This window comes from Haliotis rubra, unplaced genomic scaffold, assembly GCF_003918875.1.
Source record: "Haliotis rubra isolate DU_JTF1 unplaced genomic scaffold, ASM391887v1 Scf1049, whole genome shotgun sequence".
NCBI lineage: Eukaryota > Metazoa > Mollusca > Gastropoda > Lepetellida > Haliotidae > Haliotis > Haliotis rubra.
This window is the reverse complement of record NW_025764947.1, coordinates 134,232-150,414: the sequence shown is the minus strand read 5'-3', so window position 1 is coordinate 150,414 and position 16,183 is coordinate 134,232. Positions and strand designations below refer to the sequence as shown.

Sequence of the window (16,183 nt, the reverse complement as noted above, 5' to 3'; positions counted from 1 at the left end):
ACAGTTTTGTACTGCACACTGCTGGCGTCAGCTCAGAGCCAGTCAGAGAAGGCTCGTGTAGAAGAGAAGATGCGTGCTGACTCAGAGTTGAAGCACATTCTCAGCTCTCTGCAGGAGACTGACCGAGAGGATATCGTCAGTGAGGAAAGGACCCGTCGACAGCAGGCCAGACAAAACAGAGTAGCGGCCGATATAGAGGACATGGAAATAGATGGCTATGTGGTGAGTGTTTCTTTCCAGAAAGACTGTACCTGTGCCCAGTGGTCGGTCCAGTGTTGTCCACTTCAACTGACAGAATTCTATGACCCTTATTTCAAATCGCAGATTCAGCCTGAATTGTCAGTCAAAGCGGTATTGCGTGGTATATTTTAATTGTAATTTGCATTTAGCTATACTTTGCAGAGTTGTGTCCCTTGGACGAAATTCAAAGGTTCTTGTTTTTGAAACACAGTTTGGTCCTGGTTATTTTTGGATTGTTAGCAAGTGGTTTTGGGTTTCATAAAAGCGACCTTTGTAAGTCTGAATCCCATTGGCATTGTTTGTTTTGTTTGAAGTAAACACTTAAATGACTCAATTGGTTTGTGTAGCAACATTGGGCTTTGCTCATTTTGTCGATTACAAGAGTTTTCATGGTCTTTATTGCATTCAGTGATATGTTCAAAATATTTCTGACTGAAGCAACACTGCCTCTCATAGACTGACACCATTGCTTGTTTAGGACATCGGACAGGTGGAGACTCTGGATCTGGAGGAGCTGATGTTCAGCCAAGGTAGTCACCTGATGGCCAACAAGAGATGCCAGCTGCCTGATGGCTCCTACCGCAAACAGAGGAAAGGTAACCAGGATGGTGTAGCTCAGGGCCTACATGTTCTTCCTTTGCAGTCTCGCTTCTGACATCATGCACAGTGGAGAAAATCCCTCGACTGTAGATTCATGTGCGGTCCATGAATAACATGAATTGTGATTACATCAAATAAACCACATTACCATATCAGTAGGAACTGTGGAAGCTGTCAGTATGTTGATATGAACTGTGTTGCATTTTATCCTAAACTGTTAATATACTATGCTTTAAATAACATCACTGTAATGTTCTCCAACTTCTTTTAGGTTATGAAGAAGTTCATGTTCCTGCTCTGAAGCCCAAACCTTTTGAAACTGATGAGGTAAGCTGTTGCCAACATGGCTCCAAAGCAGACAGTAACTTGCAAACCATGTCAAGATAGTATTGATGATTAAACGTTTCTCTGCACTTCTTCCGGTCTTGTCGTTAGATACACATCCGACTTCTATAATGCCTGCCAAAGATCTTGTTTAGTCTAGTTTTGAACAGAATACATCATTAAGTGTTTTTATTGCTTACAATAATTTCTTTTTTCCAGTCTCTTGTTCCAATTGACCGACTGCCTAAGTATGCCCAACCTGCATTTGAAGGTTTCAAAAGCTTGAACCGAATCCAGAGTCGACTGTGTAAAGTTGCCATGGAATCGGACCAGAACATCCTGCTCTCTGCTCCAACAGTGAGTCACTTGTGTCTCCAGGGTTGTTGAATGATGTCAAATCCTGTTCATTTGTCCTTAATTCATGAAACTGGTACTCTCTCACACAAATTTGTGGCAGTTATGGTTTATCAATGGAACATTCCAAAATATGTAATAATATTACTTCTTAAAGAAGTTTAAAAATCATATTTACAAACTGTGAAAGATTATTTTCAAGTAATGCTCTTTGTTTTTCTATCCATACAATGTATTCAGTGTCATTTTAAGTAAGTTAGGAGTAACATTGCAGTTTGATGTAAGGTACAGAACACTTGAATTGCCAGAAGAATTGTAGAAGACATAGAAAGTAGAAGAAGTGTCCAGTGTGATATGCATGAGTGCTGTTTCAGGGAGCTGGTAAAACAAATGTAGCCCTGCTGTGTATCCTCAAGGAGATTGGTAATCATGTCAACGAGGACCACACCATCAACACAGACGACTTCAAGATCGTGTATGTTGCACCCATGAGATCCCTCGTACAGGAGATGGTTGGGACATTCTCTGAGGTAAGCATGAGTCACCATCTGTCCACACTACCTAGAGGGGATAAGGGGATAAATAGTCCCCCAGTATCCTGTTTTGAGGGCTGTCTCATAAATGTGGTTCCCAGATGTGACCTGACTGATTGTGTTAAGGCTCGCCCGGTCATCCACTAGTTTCTGATATGCATACTTCATAAATGATGAAGTTGGGATATTGCCAACTACTGCACAAAAGAAGATAACAATCACTCCAGACATATGAACTAACTTTTCTGAGCCCTATTAACATGATTTCAGGTCACGTTGGATATGAATCAGCTCTATTTCTAACACTACAATTAGTCCCCCCTACTGGACCTTTAGGTGTTGTATTTGGCCTTATATCTGAGTTGGTGCTGTTACAGAGACTGAAGTCGTATGGCATAAAGGTGGATGAGTTGACGGGAGACCACCAGTTAACCAGAGAGCAAATCTACCAGACACAGATCATTGTGTGCACTCCCGAGAAGTGGGACATCATCACACGGAAGGGTGGGGAGCGGACCTACACACAGCTTGTCAGGCTCATGATCTTTGTAAGATTTTACACCTTTCTTGTCTGTGGGTGTTGAGGTTGATAACTAGGGCTTGAAAAGGCCTTGAGTTTGAGAGTTTGCCTTGAAGGCCTAAATCAGCATTGCTTTACACAACTTGAGAAGACATACCTACACATCAAGTTGTTATCAAACATAGAAAATAAGGTTTATTTTATGAATGTCCAGAATATATGTTTAAATTATTTATGAAACTAAGTTATTTAACAATCTGGTTTTACAAACCTTGATATCTGGAATTGTGAGTGTTCTAAAATTTGTTTGAGTCCTTGACCCGAACTTCATTGTGAAGAGTTGATTCTCTTGAGAGAAGTGTCAGGTTTTGAATTCCAGATTCACCCTAATTAGAACTAATGGTTTCTCAGCACCATTAATAAGCAGTAAAATAGCAGGGAAATCAGCACCACATGCTTCTGTACTCTTTCATTAAACTGGCGTGATGTTACTGAGATTCTAGTTTACCCACTTACTGATCCATCCACATCTATTTCATCTTCTTCAGGATGAGATCCATCTTCTCCATGATGACCGAGGTCCAGTTCTCGAGTCTTTAGTTGCCAGGACGATCAGGAACATAGAGACTACCCAGGAAGATGTGCGACTTGTTGGACTAAGCGCCACTCTGCCAAACTTTGAAGATGTTGCCACATTCCTCCGTGTAGATCCCAAGGAGGGCCTGTTCTTCTTTGACAACAGTTTCCGCCCTGTGCCGCTGGAGCAGCAGTTCATTGGTATCACAGAGAAGAAGGCTGTCAAGAGGTTCCAGCTCATGAATGACATTGTGTATGAGAAGGTCATGGACCATGCTGGCAAAAACCAGGTGAGCAAACAAATGAATTCTGTTCCCTAGTGGTGACTTGTGAGCTGTGTCCTAGTCTTCTAGGTATTCTTGACTACAGAAATCTTCTTTTTAGTATATTAGTTTCATGCTCAAGTTGATTGCCCTGGGTAATTCCTATTGATCCCTAGTCATGTAGAATGATTGAAAACCTCTCCAGTTCAACCTGTTTTCACCTTACTGGAAATGAATAGCTGAATTGGCCTCCCACAAACTGTGACTTAGAACAGGATCAGGTTGATATGGATTACAATACGTAATATCTAAGACTTAATCACTATTGACTTCCTTGCCATATTAAGCAGACAAACTGATGTATTATATTGGAAATTGTCCAAGTTAACCGCTCACTCATTCTGTTTTCAGTTGCTTATTTTTGTGCACTCAAGGAAAGAGACAGGGAAAACAGCGAGGGCGATCCGAGACATGTGTCTGGAGAAGGATACTCTTGGAGTCTTCCTGAAGGAAGGATCTGCCTCCACGGAGATCCTCAGGTCTGAAGCAGAACAAGTCAAGGTGAGACTCGTAGACACTCAGACTGAAAATCTGAAAGTTATGTTCCATAAAGCAATAAGCATGAGTCAGGATAAGTATAAAATATCAAATTTATTCAGAAAATTACATATTTGTCGATATCTTGACTCCTACTATTTGCTTCTCTCTCCCTTAACCTGAGGGAAACAGTCGAAACATTCTGTGTTATGTTCCCTAAGAACATTACAAACATCTCACCATTCTAATCCAAGCCATCCTATCAAAATTAGACAGTATTGGCGTGGACTGTAGATATGCTAGTAATATCCTGGGAATGTCTTTATGCACTTGCGTTCCCTGTCCCAGGGCTCATTCCGAGAGTCTAAGAGAAGATTGCACAAACAAGGAACCTGGAACTGACTTTGGTTGAGCCTTTTGGCTATTGAGAACATGTTTTTTAACATCATAAGGATTACTGAAAATATCCTTGCATTCAGTTTTTTGGTTCAAATATTGGTCCTAGATAATTTAGTAATGTTTTCAGTATACAACAAGGTTTTAGAGACTTTAGACACATATAGGCATGTGGTTTAGCATATGAACTATTTATTTTCAGGAAGTTGTTCAGTTGAAACCCATGTTGCACTGCAACTAATCCGATAACAGTGATAACATAGGTTTCTCATTTAGTGCAGTACTGATGAATTGTATCTTGTCAGGTTTCATTCTAAGCATTGTTGAAAAAGAAGGTTTCAACACTTTTAAGAATGTTGCCTTGTTTGCAGAACCATGAGCTGAGAGACCTCCTGCCTTATGGGTTTGCCATCCACCATGCTGGTATGAACAGGTACGTGAGAAGAAGCATGGAAGCACACTGGCATGGGCCACTACTGGCTTGAGTCTGTTGGTCAAGGTATCCATGGGAAAAAGTACAATATCTCCACAAAGAGTCATTTGTCATCAATATTTGGGGCAGTAAATGTTCTGTTTCTGGGGAAAATACTGGGGAAGTCGTGATCTATAGACAAATGGTTACACTGGATGCCCTGAAAGAATGTAACCTCTCAATGTTTGGCTTTAACAGATGTGATTATGTTTCAGAGTTGATCGAGCACTTGTGGAGGATCTGTTTGTTGACCGACATATACAAGTACTTGTGTCAACATCGACCTTGGCGTGGGGTGTCAACCTCCCAGCACACACTGTCATCATCAAGGGAACACAAATCTACAGTCCGGACAAGGGCCGATGGGTGGAGCTCAGTGCTCTCGATGTCATGCAGGTGAGGGGCCGATGGGTTGAGCTTAGTGCTCTCTATGTCATGCAGGTGAGGGGGAGATGGGTGGAGCTCTGTGCTCTCTGTCATGCAGGTGAGAGGGAGATGGGTGGAACTCAGTGCTCTCTATGTCATGCAGGTGAGAGGGAGATGGGTGGAGTTCAGTGCTCTCTATGTCATGCAGGTGAGGGGGAGATGGTTGGAGCTCAGTGCTCTCTATGTCATGCAGGTGAGGGGGAGATGGTTGGAGCTCAGTGCTCTTGCCTTCATGACATGCAGGTGAGAGGAGATGGTTGGAGCTCAGTGCTCTCTATGTCATGCAGGTGAGAGGAAGATGGGTGGAGTTCAGTGCTCTCTATGTCATGCAAGTGAGGGAAATGGGTGGAGCTCAGTGCTCTTGGCGTCATGCAGGTGAGGGGAGATGGGTGGAGTTCAGTGCTCATGGCGTCATGCAGGTTAGCAGGGTGGAGGGGTATTCTTGATGTCATGCAGGTGAGGGTGGAGCTGGTGACATCATCAGGTGTGTCATGCAGGTGAGGGGAAATGGGTGGAGCTCAGTCTTGGCTCGTCATGCAGGTGAGGGGGAAATGGGTGGAGCTCAGTAGTCTTGGCGTCATGCAGGTGAGGGGAAATGGGTGGAGCTCAGTAGTCTTGATGTCATGCAGGTGAGGGGGTGGGTGGAGCTCAGTAGTCTTGATGTCATCAGTGGGTGGAGCTCAGTAGTGGGACGTCATGCAGGTGAGGGTGAGGAAATGGGTGGAGCTCAGTGTCTTGGCGTCATGCAGGTGAGGGGGGAATGGGTGGAGCTCAGTAGTCTTGGCGTCATGCAGGTGAGGGGGGCAAATGGGTGGAGCTCAGTAGTCTTGGCGTCATGCAGATGAGGGGGTGGGTGGAGCTCAGTAGGGGAAATCTTGGCGTCCATGCAGGTGAGGGGAAATGGGTGGAGCTCAGTAGTCTTGGCGTCATGCTCGTGATCTTGGCGTCATGCAGGTGAGGGAAATGGGTGGAGCTCAGTGCTCTTGGCGTCATGCAGGTGAGGGGAAATGGGTGGAGCTCAGCTCTTGAGTATGAGGGGGAAATCTTGATGTCATGCAGGTGAGGGGAAATGGGTGGAGCTCAGTGCTCTTGATGTCATGCAGGTGAGGGAAATGGGTGGAGCTCAGTAGTCTTGATGTCATGCAGGTGAGGGGAAATGGGTGGAGCTCAGTAGTCTTGATGTCATGCAGGTGAGGGGGAAATGGGTGGAGCTCAGTGCTCTTGACGTCATGCAGGTGAGGGGGAAATGGGTGGAGCTCAGTAGTCTTGACGTCATGCAGGTGAGGGGGAAATGGGTGGAGCTCAGTGCTCTTGACGTCATGCAGGTGAGGGGGAAATGGGTGGAGCTCAGTGCTCTCTGACGTCATGCAGGTGAGGGGAAATGGGTGGAGCTCAGTAGTCTTGACGTCATGCAGGTGAGGGGGAAATGGGTGGAGCTCAGTAGTCTTGATGTCATGCAGGTGAGGGGGAAATGGGTGGAGCTCAGTAGTCTTGACGTCATGCAGGTGAGGGGGAAATGGGTGGAGCTCACTAGTCTTGACGTCATGCAGGTGAGGGGGAAATGGGTGGAGCTCAGTAGTCTTGACGTCATGCAGGTGAGGGGCAAATGGGTGGAGCTCAGTAGTCTTGACGTCATGCAGGTGAGGGGGAAATGGGTGGAGCTCAGTAGTCTTGACGTCATGCAGGTGAGGGGGGGAATGGGTGGAGCTCACTAGTCTTGATGTCATGCAGGTGAGGGGAAATGGGTGGAGCTCAGTAGTCTTGGCGTCATGCAGGTGAAATGGGTGGAGCTCAGTGCTCTTGACGTCATGCAGGTGAGGGGGAAATGGGTGGAGCTCAGTGCTCTTGACGTCATGCAGGTGAGGGGGCAAATGGGTGGAGCTCAGTAGTCTTGACGTCATGCAGGTGAGGGGCAAATGGGTGGAGCTCAGTGCTCTTGACGTCATGCAGATGAGGGGGATATGGGTGGAGCTCAGTAGTCTTGACGTCATGCAGATGAGGGGGAAATGGGTGGAGCTCAGTGCTCTTGACGTCATGCAGGTGAGGGGGAAATGGGTGGAGCTCAGTAGTCTTGACGTCAAGCAGATGAGGGGGAAATGGGTGGAGCTCAGTGCTCTTGACGTCATGCAGGTGAGGGGGAAATGGGTGGAGCTCAGTACTCTTGACGTCATGCAGGTGAGGGGGATACGGGTGGAGCTCAGTACTCTTGCCGTCATGCAGATGAGGGGAGATACATGGAGTGCAGTCTGTCAGTGTTCGTTGTTAGTGTAGAGTATATGAAAGCTTTTTGTTTTAATCATGTCTGGCTTACCCTCATGAAGAAACAACAACATCAAGAAATGTTTTGATTTCCTTTCAGATGTTGGGCCGAGCAGGTCGTCCTCAGTATGACACGAAGGGTGAAGGCATTATGATCACCAACCACAGCGAGCTTCAGTACTACCTGTCCCTCATGAACCAACAGGTAATATTGCAGATATAGGCAGCTCAAACCATTGTGGATTTGAATCTCAGGTCTTACCCAATTATAATCCATGATCTGTTAACATCAAGACCACTGCCCAGGGCCTTCACAGGGTGAAACTTTACAGTCAGGCTTTCCCCCACATTAAGAAAGATTCTCTCAGTATCTGTGTTCTCTAAACTCCATGGCCGCAACCTGGAGCTGAAAAGAAAGTAACCATTAATAGAGATTTCAGTGTGATTTTTTTCTAAAGTTTTAATGCCATTCAGACCCCTTGAGACATCCCCTAATGTGTTTGTTGCAGCTTCCTATTGAGAGCCAGTTTGTGAGTAAACTGGCAGACAACCTGAATGCTGAGGTGGTTCTGGGCACTGTACAAAACATGAAGGAGGCCATCGACTGGATCGGTGAGTCTTTAGTGTTCGGAGAATAACACATGAAGGCCATTGACTAGATTGATTAGTATGAGTGTTTAGTATGCAGCTGTGTCATGTCTTCTTACTAATTGAAAATTCAAATTTCATGCAAATAAAGTTGAATTGGTGCACCTTTTTGACTTGGTGCGAGATATGATTTAAACAAACATACAATATGAAGAAGGCTTAAGTAACAAACATGTCAATCATATACTATATGGCTTGTATCTTGAGCAAAAACAATAATCAGCATTAATCATGGAATATACTGAGGTATCTATGCTGATTGCTTCCTTGGAATTGTGATCATGTGACTGCCGTTCCCTGGATTGGTCAAATAGTGAGGTCAAAAACTTGTTGAAAATCATAAAACATGTTTGCCCTTGTTCAGATAGGTGTTGGCCCACTTTCAGAAATGAATTTTGTGAAAAGCTTGGACACCTGTAGAGGTGTGATGTGGAAGGGTAAACACTACCATGTCATTTAAACAGTGGCATCACAGGAATAATCACAGAATACCACTGTGTCTACAAGTTTGGCGGTATCTCCTCACCTCCAGCTACTAGTACGACATAATACAGCACTGCATGACTAGTTGCTCACGGGAGGCTGTAATCAGAATCTGATTATTACCCCAGATAACCCAAGCTGCCTGTGAGGCGCTAGAATGTTAAAGTCACATGACGTATCTGTAGCATGGTATGTCTGGCTTCTGGTGCTAAATGTGACAACATTCCAGGTTACACGTATCTGTACATCCGTATGCTGCGTAACCCTCCGCTGTATGGCATCTCAGACGACATGGTGAAGGAAGACCCACTGCTGCAGCAACGTCGCAAAGACCTCATCCACACTGCCGCCACGCTGCTAGACAGACACAACATAGTAAAGTATGAGAAGAAAATGGGCAACTTTCAGGTGAATAAGTCTGTTAGATGTCTTGTTAGGTGCTAGTTCCCTGTTATTAGGGAGTCATCTGTTAGAGCTATTACTGGTGACATAGACTGAGTCATGAAATACTGACAGGAAGTTGTAGTAGGACAACATTGAATCATGTATGAATCGTGTGCAGTACTGTTGAGGTTGTGTACCATCCTACCAGCTTGGTATTAGTTTACTAAAGAGTTGCATTGCTGTTGTAAAAAACACTAGATTTTGTGAGTTTTTAGATGTTTATGTTGCTATATTAGGGGCAGGAATTGTTTTCATTTACTTAAATATTGATCTCAATCATAATGACAATAGGGTGGAATCACCATCTTGATAGGCATCACGAATCAGGTTCAGAGTTTTCAGGATGTTTGTAGACTGCAGCTATACTCTGCGCTGTCTGTGTTTACAGGTGACAGAACTGGGGCGAATTGCCAGTCAGTACTACCTGACACATGAGACCATCGCCACTTACAACCAGCTGTTGAAGCCCACTCTGAGTGAGATTGAGCTGTTCAGGGTGTTCTCCCTCTCTTCAGAGTTCAGGAACCTCACTGTCCGAGAGGTATGTTCTCCAATTCATTAGCACGAGTCTCGGTAAACGATTTGTAACACAAAAGTATTTGATTTAAAGACTTGCAATATGAGTGCATCTGAAAAGGTGTGTAGGTGGTTGTGCACGGTAGTGGGTTGTGGTGGTACACAGTTGTGGGGTAGTGGGTGGTGGTGGTGCACAGTCGTGGGGTAGTGGGTGGTGGTGCACAGTTGTGGGGTAGTGGGTGGTGGTGCACAGTTGTGGGGTAGAGGATGGTGGTGCACAGTTGTGGGGTAGTGGGTGGTGGTGGTGCACAGTTGTGGGGTAGTGGGTGGTGGTACACAGTTGTGGGGTAGTGGGTGGTGGTGCACAGTTGTGGGGTAGAGGGTGGTGGTGCAAAGTTGTGGGGTAGAGGGTGGTGGTGCACAGTTGTGGGGTAGAGGGTGGTGGTGGTGCACAGTTGTGGGGTAGAGGGTGGTGGTACACAGTTGTGGGGTAGAGGGTGGTGGTGCACAGTTGTGGGGTAGTGGGTGGTGGTGCACAGTTGTGGGAGTAGAGGATGGTGGTGCACAGTTGTGGGGTAGAGGTGGTGGTGCACAGTTGTGGGAGTAGTGGGTGGTGGTACACAGTTGTGGGGTAGAAGGGTGGTGGTGCACAGTTGTGGGGTAGAGGTGGTGGTTGCACAGTTGTGGGTAGAGAGTGGTGGTACACAGTTGTGGGGTAGAGGGTGGTGGTGCACAGTTGTGGGGTAGTGGGTGGTGGTGCACAGTTGTGGGGTAGAGGATGGTGGTGCACAGTTGTGGGGTAGAGGGTGGTGGTGCACAGTTGTGGGGTAGTGGGTGGTGGTACACAGTTGTGGGGTAGAGGGTGGTGGTGCACAGTTGTGGGGTAGTGGGTGGTGGTGCACAGTTGTGGGGTAGAGGGTGGTGGTACACAGTTGTGGGGTAGTGGGTGGTGGTGGTGCACAGTTGTGGGTGAGTGGGGTGGTGGTGCACAGTTGTGGGGTAGTGGGTGGTGGTGGTACACAGTTGTGGGAGTAGAGGTGGTGGTGCACAGTTGTGGGGGGTAGTAGTGGGTTGTGGTGGCACAGTTGTGGGAGTAGTGGGTGGTGGGTACACAGTTGTGGGGTAGTGGGTGGTGGTGCACAGTTGTGGGGTAGTGGGTGGTGGTGGTGCACAGTTGTGGGGTAGTGGGTGGTGGTGGTGCACAGTTGTGGGAGTGGTGGGTGGTGGTGGTGCACAGTTGTGGGGTAGTGGGTGGTGGTGCACAGTTGTGGGGTAGAGGTGGTGGTGCACAGTTGTGGGAGTGGGCGGTGGCACACAGTGTGTGTAGTGGTGGTGCACAGTTGTGGGGGTAGTGGGTGGTGGTGACACAGTTGTGGGGTAGAGGTGGTGGTACACACAGTTGTGGGAGTAGAGGGTGGTGGTACACAGTTGTGGGAGTAGTGGGTGGTGGTGGTACACAGTTGTGGGGAGAGGTGGTGGTGGTGGTGCACAGTTGTGGGAGTAGAGGGTGGTGGTACACAGTTGTGGGGTAGAGGGTGGTGGTACACAGTTGTGGGGTAGTGGGTAGTGGTACACAGTTGTGGGGTAGAGGGTGGTGGTACACAGTTGTGGGGTAGAGGGTGGTGGTACACAGTTGTGGGGTGGTGGTGGTGCACAGTTGTGGGGTAGTGGGTGGTGGTGGTGCACAGTCGTGGGGTAGTGGGTGGTGGTGGTGCACAGTCGTGGGGTAGAGGGTGGTGGTGCACAGTTGTGGGGTAGTGGGTTGTGGTGCACAGTTGTGGGGTAGAGGGTGGTGGTGCACAGTTGTGGGGTAGTGGGTGGTGGTGGTGCACAGTTGTGGGGTAGTGGGTGGTGGTGGTGCACAGTCGTGGGGTAGTGGGTGGTGGTACACAGTTGTGGGGTAGTGGGTTGTGGTGCACAGTTGTGGGGTAGAGGGTGGTGGTGCACAGTTGTGGGGTAGTGGGTGGTGGTGCACAGTTGTGGGGTAGTGGTGGTGGTGCACAGTTGTTAGATAGAGGGTGGTGGTACACAGTCGTGGGGTAGTGGGTGGTGGTACACAGTTATTGGGAAATGGGTGGTATTCATCCTGCATAACAGCTTCCAACTGTGTGGAAGTCATGCTTGATGATCTTTGCTGTGATGTTACTGGAATATTGCCAGAGGCAGCATTGACACATAGTCTTATTCATTTGGATGTCTTGAATGTATCATGGATTTGTCATTTTCAGGAGGAGAAGCTTGAGCTGTTGAAGCTGCTGGAGAGAGTCCCGATCCCCATCAAAGAGAGCATCGAGGAGCCCAGTGCCAAGGTAAGACATGCCATCTGCCAGATGCACTCAGGTAGACCCATCTGTTACCATAAGGAGCATCACAGGTAGACCCATCTGTTACCACCAGGTGTATCACAAGTAGACCCATCTGTTACCATCAGGTGCATCACAGGTAGACCCATCTGTTACCATCAGGTGTATCACAAGTAGACCCATCTGTTACCATAAGGAGCATCACAGGTAGACCCATCTGTTACCATCAGGTGTATCACAAGTAGACCCATCTGTTACCATAAGGAGCATCACAAGTAGACCCATCTGTTACCATCAGGTGCATCACAGGTAGACCCATCTGTTACCATCAGGTGCATCACAAGTAGACCCATCTGTTACCATAAGGAGCATCACAGGTAGACCCATCTGTTACCATAAGGAGCATCACAAGTAGACCCATCTGTTACCATAAGGAGCATCACAAGTAGACCCATCTGTTACCATCAGGTGTATCACAAGTAGACCCATCTGTTACCATAAGGAGCATCACAGGTAGACCCATCTGTTACCATTAGGAGCATCACAGGTAGACCCATCTGTTACCATAAGGAGCATCACAGGTAGACCCATCTGTTACCATCAGGTGTATCACAGGTAGACCCATCTGTAACCATAAGGAGCATCACAGGTAGACCCATCTGTTACCATCAGGTGTATCACAGGTAGACCCATCTGTTACCATAAGGAGCATCACAAGTAGACCCATCTGTTACCATAAGGAGCATCACAGGTAGACCCAGCTGTTACCATCAGGTGTATCACAGGTAGACCCAGCTGTAACCATAAGGAGCATCACAGGTAGACCCAGCTGTCACCATAAGGAGCATCACAGGTAGACCCAGCTGTAACCATAAGGAGCATCACAAGTAGACCCATCTGTTACCATAAGGAGCATCACAGGTAGACCCATCTGTTACCATCAGGTGTATCACAAGTAGACCCATCTGTTACCATAAGGAGCATCACAAGTAGACCCAGCTGTAACCATAAGGAGCATCACAGGTAGACCCATCTGTTACCATCAGATGCATCACAGGTAGACCCATCTGTTACCATCAGCTGTATCACAGGTGGACCCATCTGTTACCATAAGGAGCATCACAGGTAGACCCTTCTGTTACCATAAGGAGCATCACAAATACACCCATCTGTTACCATCAGGTGTTTAACAGGTAGACCCATCTGTTACCATAAGGAGCATCACAAGTAGACCCATCTGTTACCATAAGGAGCATCACAGGTAGACCCATCTGTTACCACAGGTGTATCACAAGGAGACCCATCTGTTACCATAAGGAGCATCACAAGTAGACCCATCTGTTACCATCAGGTGTATCACAAGTAGACCCATCTGTTACCATAAGGAGCATCACAAGTAGACCCATCTGTTACCATAAGGAGCATCACAAGTAGACCCATCTGTTACCATAAGGAGCATCACAAGTAGACCCATCTGTTACCATAAGGAGCATCACAGGTAGACCCATCTGTTACCATAAGGAGCATCACAGGTAGACCAACCTGTTACCATCAGGTGTATCACAGGTAGACCCAGCTGTAACCATTAGGAGCATCACAGGTAGACCCATCTGTTACCATAAGGAGCATCACAAGTAGACCCATCTGTTACCATAAGGAGCATCACAGGTAGACCCATCTGTTACCATAAGGAGCATCACAGGTAGACCCAGCTCTTACCATCAGGTGTATCACAGGTAGACCCATCTGTTACCATAATGAGCATCACAAGTAGACCCATCTGTTACCATAAGGAGCATCACAGGTAGACCCAGCTGTTACCATCAGGTGTATCACAGGTAGACCCAGCTGTAACCATAAGGAGCATCACAGGTAGACCCAGCTGTCACCATAAGGAGCATCACAGGTAGACCCAGCTGTAACCATAAGGAGCATCACAAGTAGACCCATCTGTTACCATAAGGAGCATCACAGGTAGACCCATCTGTTACCATCAGGTGTATCACAAGTAGACCCATCTGTTACCATAAGGAGCATCACAAGTAGACCCAGCTGTAACCATAAGGAGCATCACAGGTAGACCCATCTGTTACCATCAGGTGCATCACAGGTAGACCCATCTGTTACCATCAGGTGTATCACAGGTGGACCCATCTGTTACCATAAGGAGCATCACAGGTAGAACTATCTGTTACCATAAGGAGCATCACAAATACACCCATCTGTTACCATCAGGTGTTTCACAGGTAGACCCATCTGTTACCATAAGGAGCATCACAAGTAGACCCATCTGTTACCATAAGGAGCATCACAGGTAGACCCATCTGTTACCACCAGGTGTATCACAAGTAGACCCATCTGTTACCATAAGGAGCATCACAAGTAGACCCATCTGTTACCATCAGGTGTATCACAAGTAGACCCATCTGTTACCATAAGGAGCATCACAAGTAGACCCATCTGTTACCATAAGGAGCATCACAAGTAGACCCATCTGTTACCATAAGGAGCATCACAAGTAGACCCATCTGTTACCATAAGGAGCATCACAGGTAGACCCATCTGTTACCATAAGGAGCATCACAGGTAGACCAACCTGTTACCATCAGGTGTATCACAGGTAGACCCAGCTGTAACCATAAGGAGCATCACAGGTAGACCCATCTGTTACCATAAGGAGCATCACAAGTAGACCCATCTGTTACCATAAGGAGCATCACAGGTAGACCCATCTGTTACCATAAGGAGCATCACAGGTAGACCCAGCTGTTACCATCAGGTGTATCACAGGTAGACCCATCTGTTACCATAAGGAGCATCACAGGTAGACCCATCTGTCACCATCAGGTGTATCACAAGTAGACCCAACTGTAACCATAAGGAGCATCACAGGTAGACCCATCTGTTACCATCAGGAGCATCACAGGTAGACCCATCTGTTACCATCAGGAGCATCACAGGTAGACCCATCTGTTACCATAAGGAGCATCACAGGTAGACCCATCTGTTACCATCAGGTGTATCACAAGTAGACCCATCTGTTACCATAAGGAGCATCACAAGTAGACCCATCTGTTACCATAAGGAGCATCACAGGTAGACCCATCTGTTACCATCAGGTGTATCACAAGTAGACCCATCTGTTACCATAAGGAGCATCACAGGTAGACCCATCTGTTACCGTCAGGTGTATCACAAGTAGACCCAGCTGTTACCATAAGGAGCATCACAGGTAGACCCATCTGTTACCATCAGGTGTATCACAAGTAGACCCATCTGTTACCATAAGGAGCATCACAGGTAGACCCATCTGTTACCACCAGGTGTATCACAAGTAGACCCATCTGTTACCATAAGGAGCATCACAAGTAGACCCATCTGTTACCATCAGGTGTATCACAAGTAGACCCATCTGTTACCATAAGGAGCATCACAAGTAGACCCATCTGTTACCATAAGGAGCATCACAAGTAGACCCATCTGTTACCATAAGGAGCATCACAAGTAGACCCATCTGTTACCATAAGGAGCATCACAGGTAGACCCATCTGTTACCATAAGGAGCATCACAGGTAGACCAACCTGTTACCATCAGGTGCATCACAGGTAGACCCAGCTGTAACCATTAGGAGCATCACAGGTAGACCCATCTGTTACCATAAGGAGCATCACAAGTAGACCCATCTGTTACCATAAGGAGCATCACAGGTAGACCCATCTGTTACCATAAGGAGCATCACAGGTAGACCCAGCTGTTACCATCAGGTGTATCACAGGTAGACCCATCTGTTACCATAAGGAGCATCACAAGTAGACCCAGCTGTTACCATAAGGAGCATCACAGGTAGACCCAGCTGTTACCATCAGGTGTATCACAGGTAGACCCAGCTGTAACCATAAGGAGCATCACAGGTAGACCCAGCTGTCACCATAAGGAGCATCACAGGTAGACCCAGCTGTAACCATAAGGAGCATCACAAGTAGACCCATCTGTTACCATAAGGAGCATCACAGGTAGACCCATCTGTTACCACCAGGTGTATCACAAGTAGACCCATCTGTTACCATAAGGAGCATCACAAGTAGACCCATCTGTTACCATCAGGTGTATCACAAGTAGACCCATCTGTTACCATAAGGAGCATCACAAGTAGACCCATCTGTTACCATAAGGAGCATCACAAGTAGACCCATCTGTTACCATCAGGTGTATCACAAGTAGACCCATCTGTTACCATAAGGAGCATCACAGGTAGACCCATCTGTTACCATAAGGAGCATCACAGGTA

At 46.9% G+C, this 16,183-nt stretch overlaps 1 protein-coding gene across 1 annotated transcript in view; it reads left to right on the top strand.

The window, feature by feature from the left end:
- The window catches only part of LOC124275557 (U5 small nuclear ribonucleoprotein 200 kDa helicase-like), a 62,575-nt gene that overhangs the window by 12,275 nt on the left and 34,117 nt on the right, over nt 1-16,183 (top strand). The window contains 15 exon segments of the mRNA XM_046711138.1: nt 5-222; nt 719-836; nt 1,112-1,167; nt 1,384-1,521; nt 1,893-2,048; nt 2,429-2,599; nt 3,120-3,437; nt 3,822-3,971; nt 4,715-4,776; nt 5,031-5,211; nt 7,601-7,705; nt 8,010-8,112; nt 8,861-9,039; nt 9,464-9,616; nt 11,820-11,900. Of these exon segments, the coding sequence (XP_046567094.1) occupies nt 5-222; nt 719-836; nt 1,112-1,167; nt 1,384-1,521; nt 1,893-2,048; nt 2,429-2,599; nt 3,120-3,437; nt 3,822-3,971; nt 4,715-4,776; nt 5,031-5,211; nt 7,601-7,705; nt 8,010-8,112; nt 8,861-9,039; nt 9,464-9,616; nt 11,820-11,900 (2,189 nt within the window).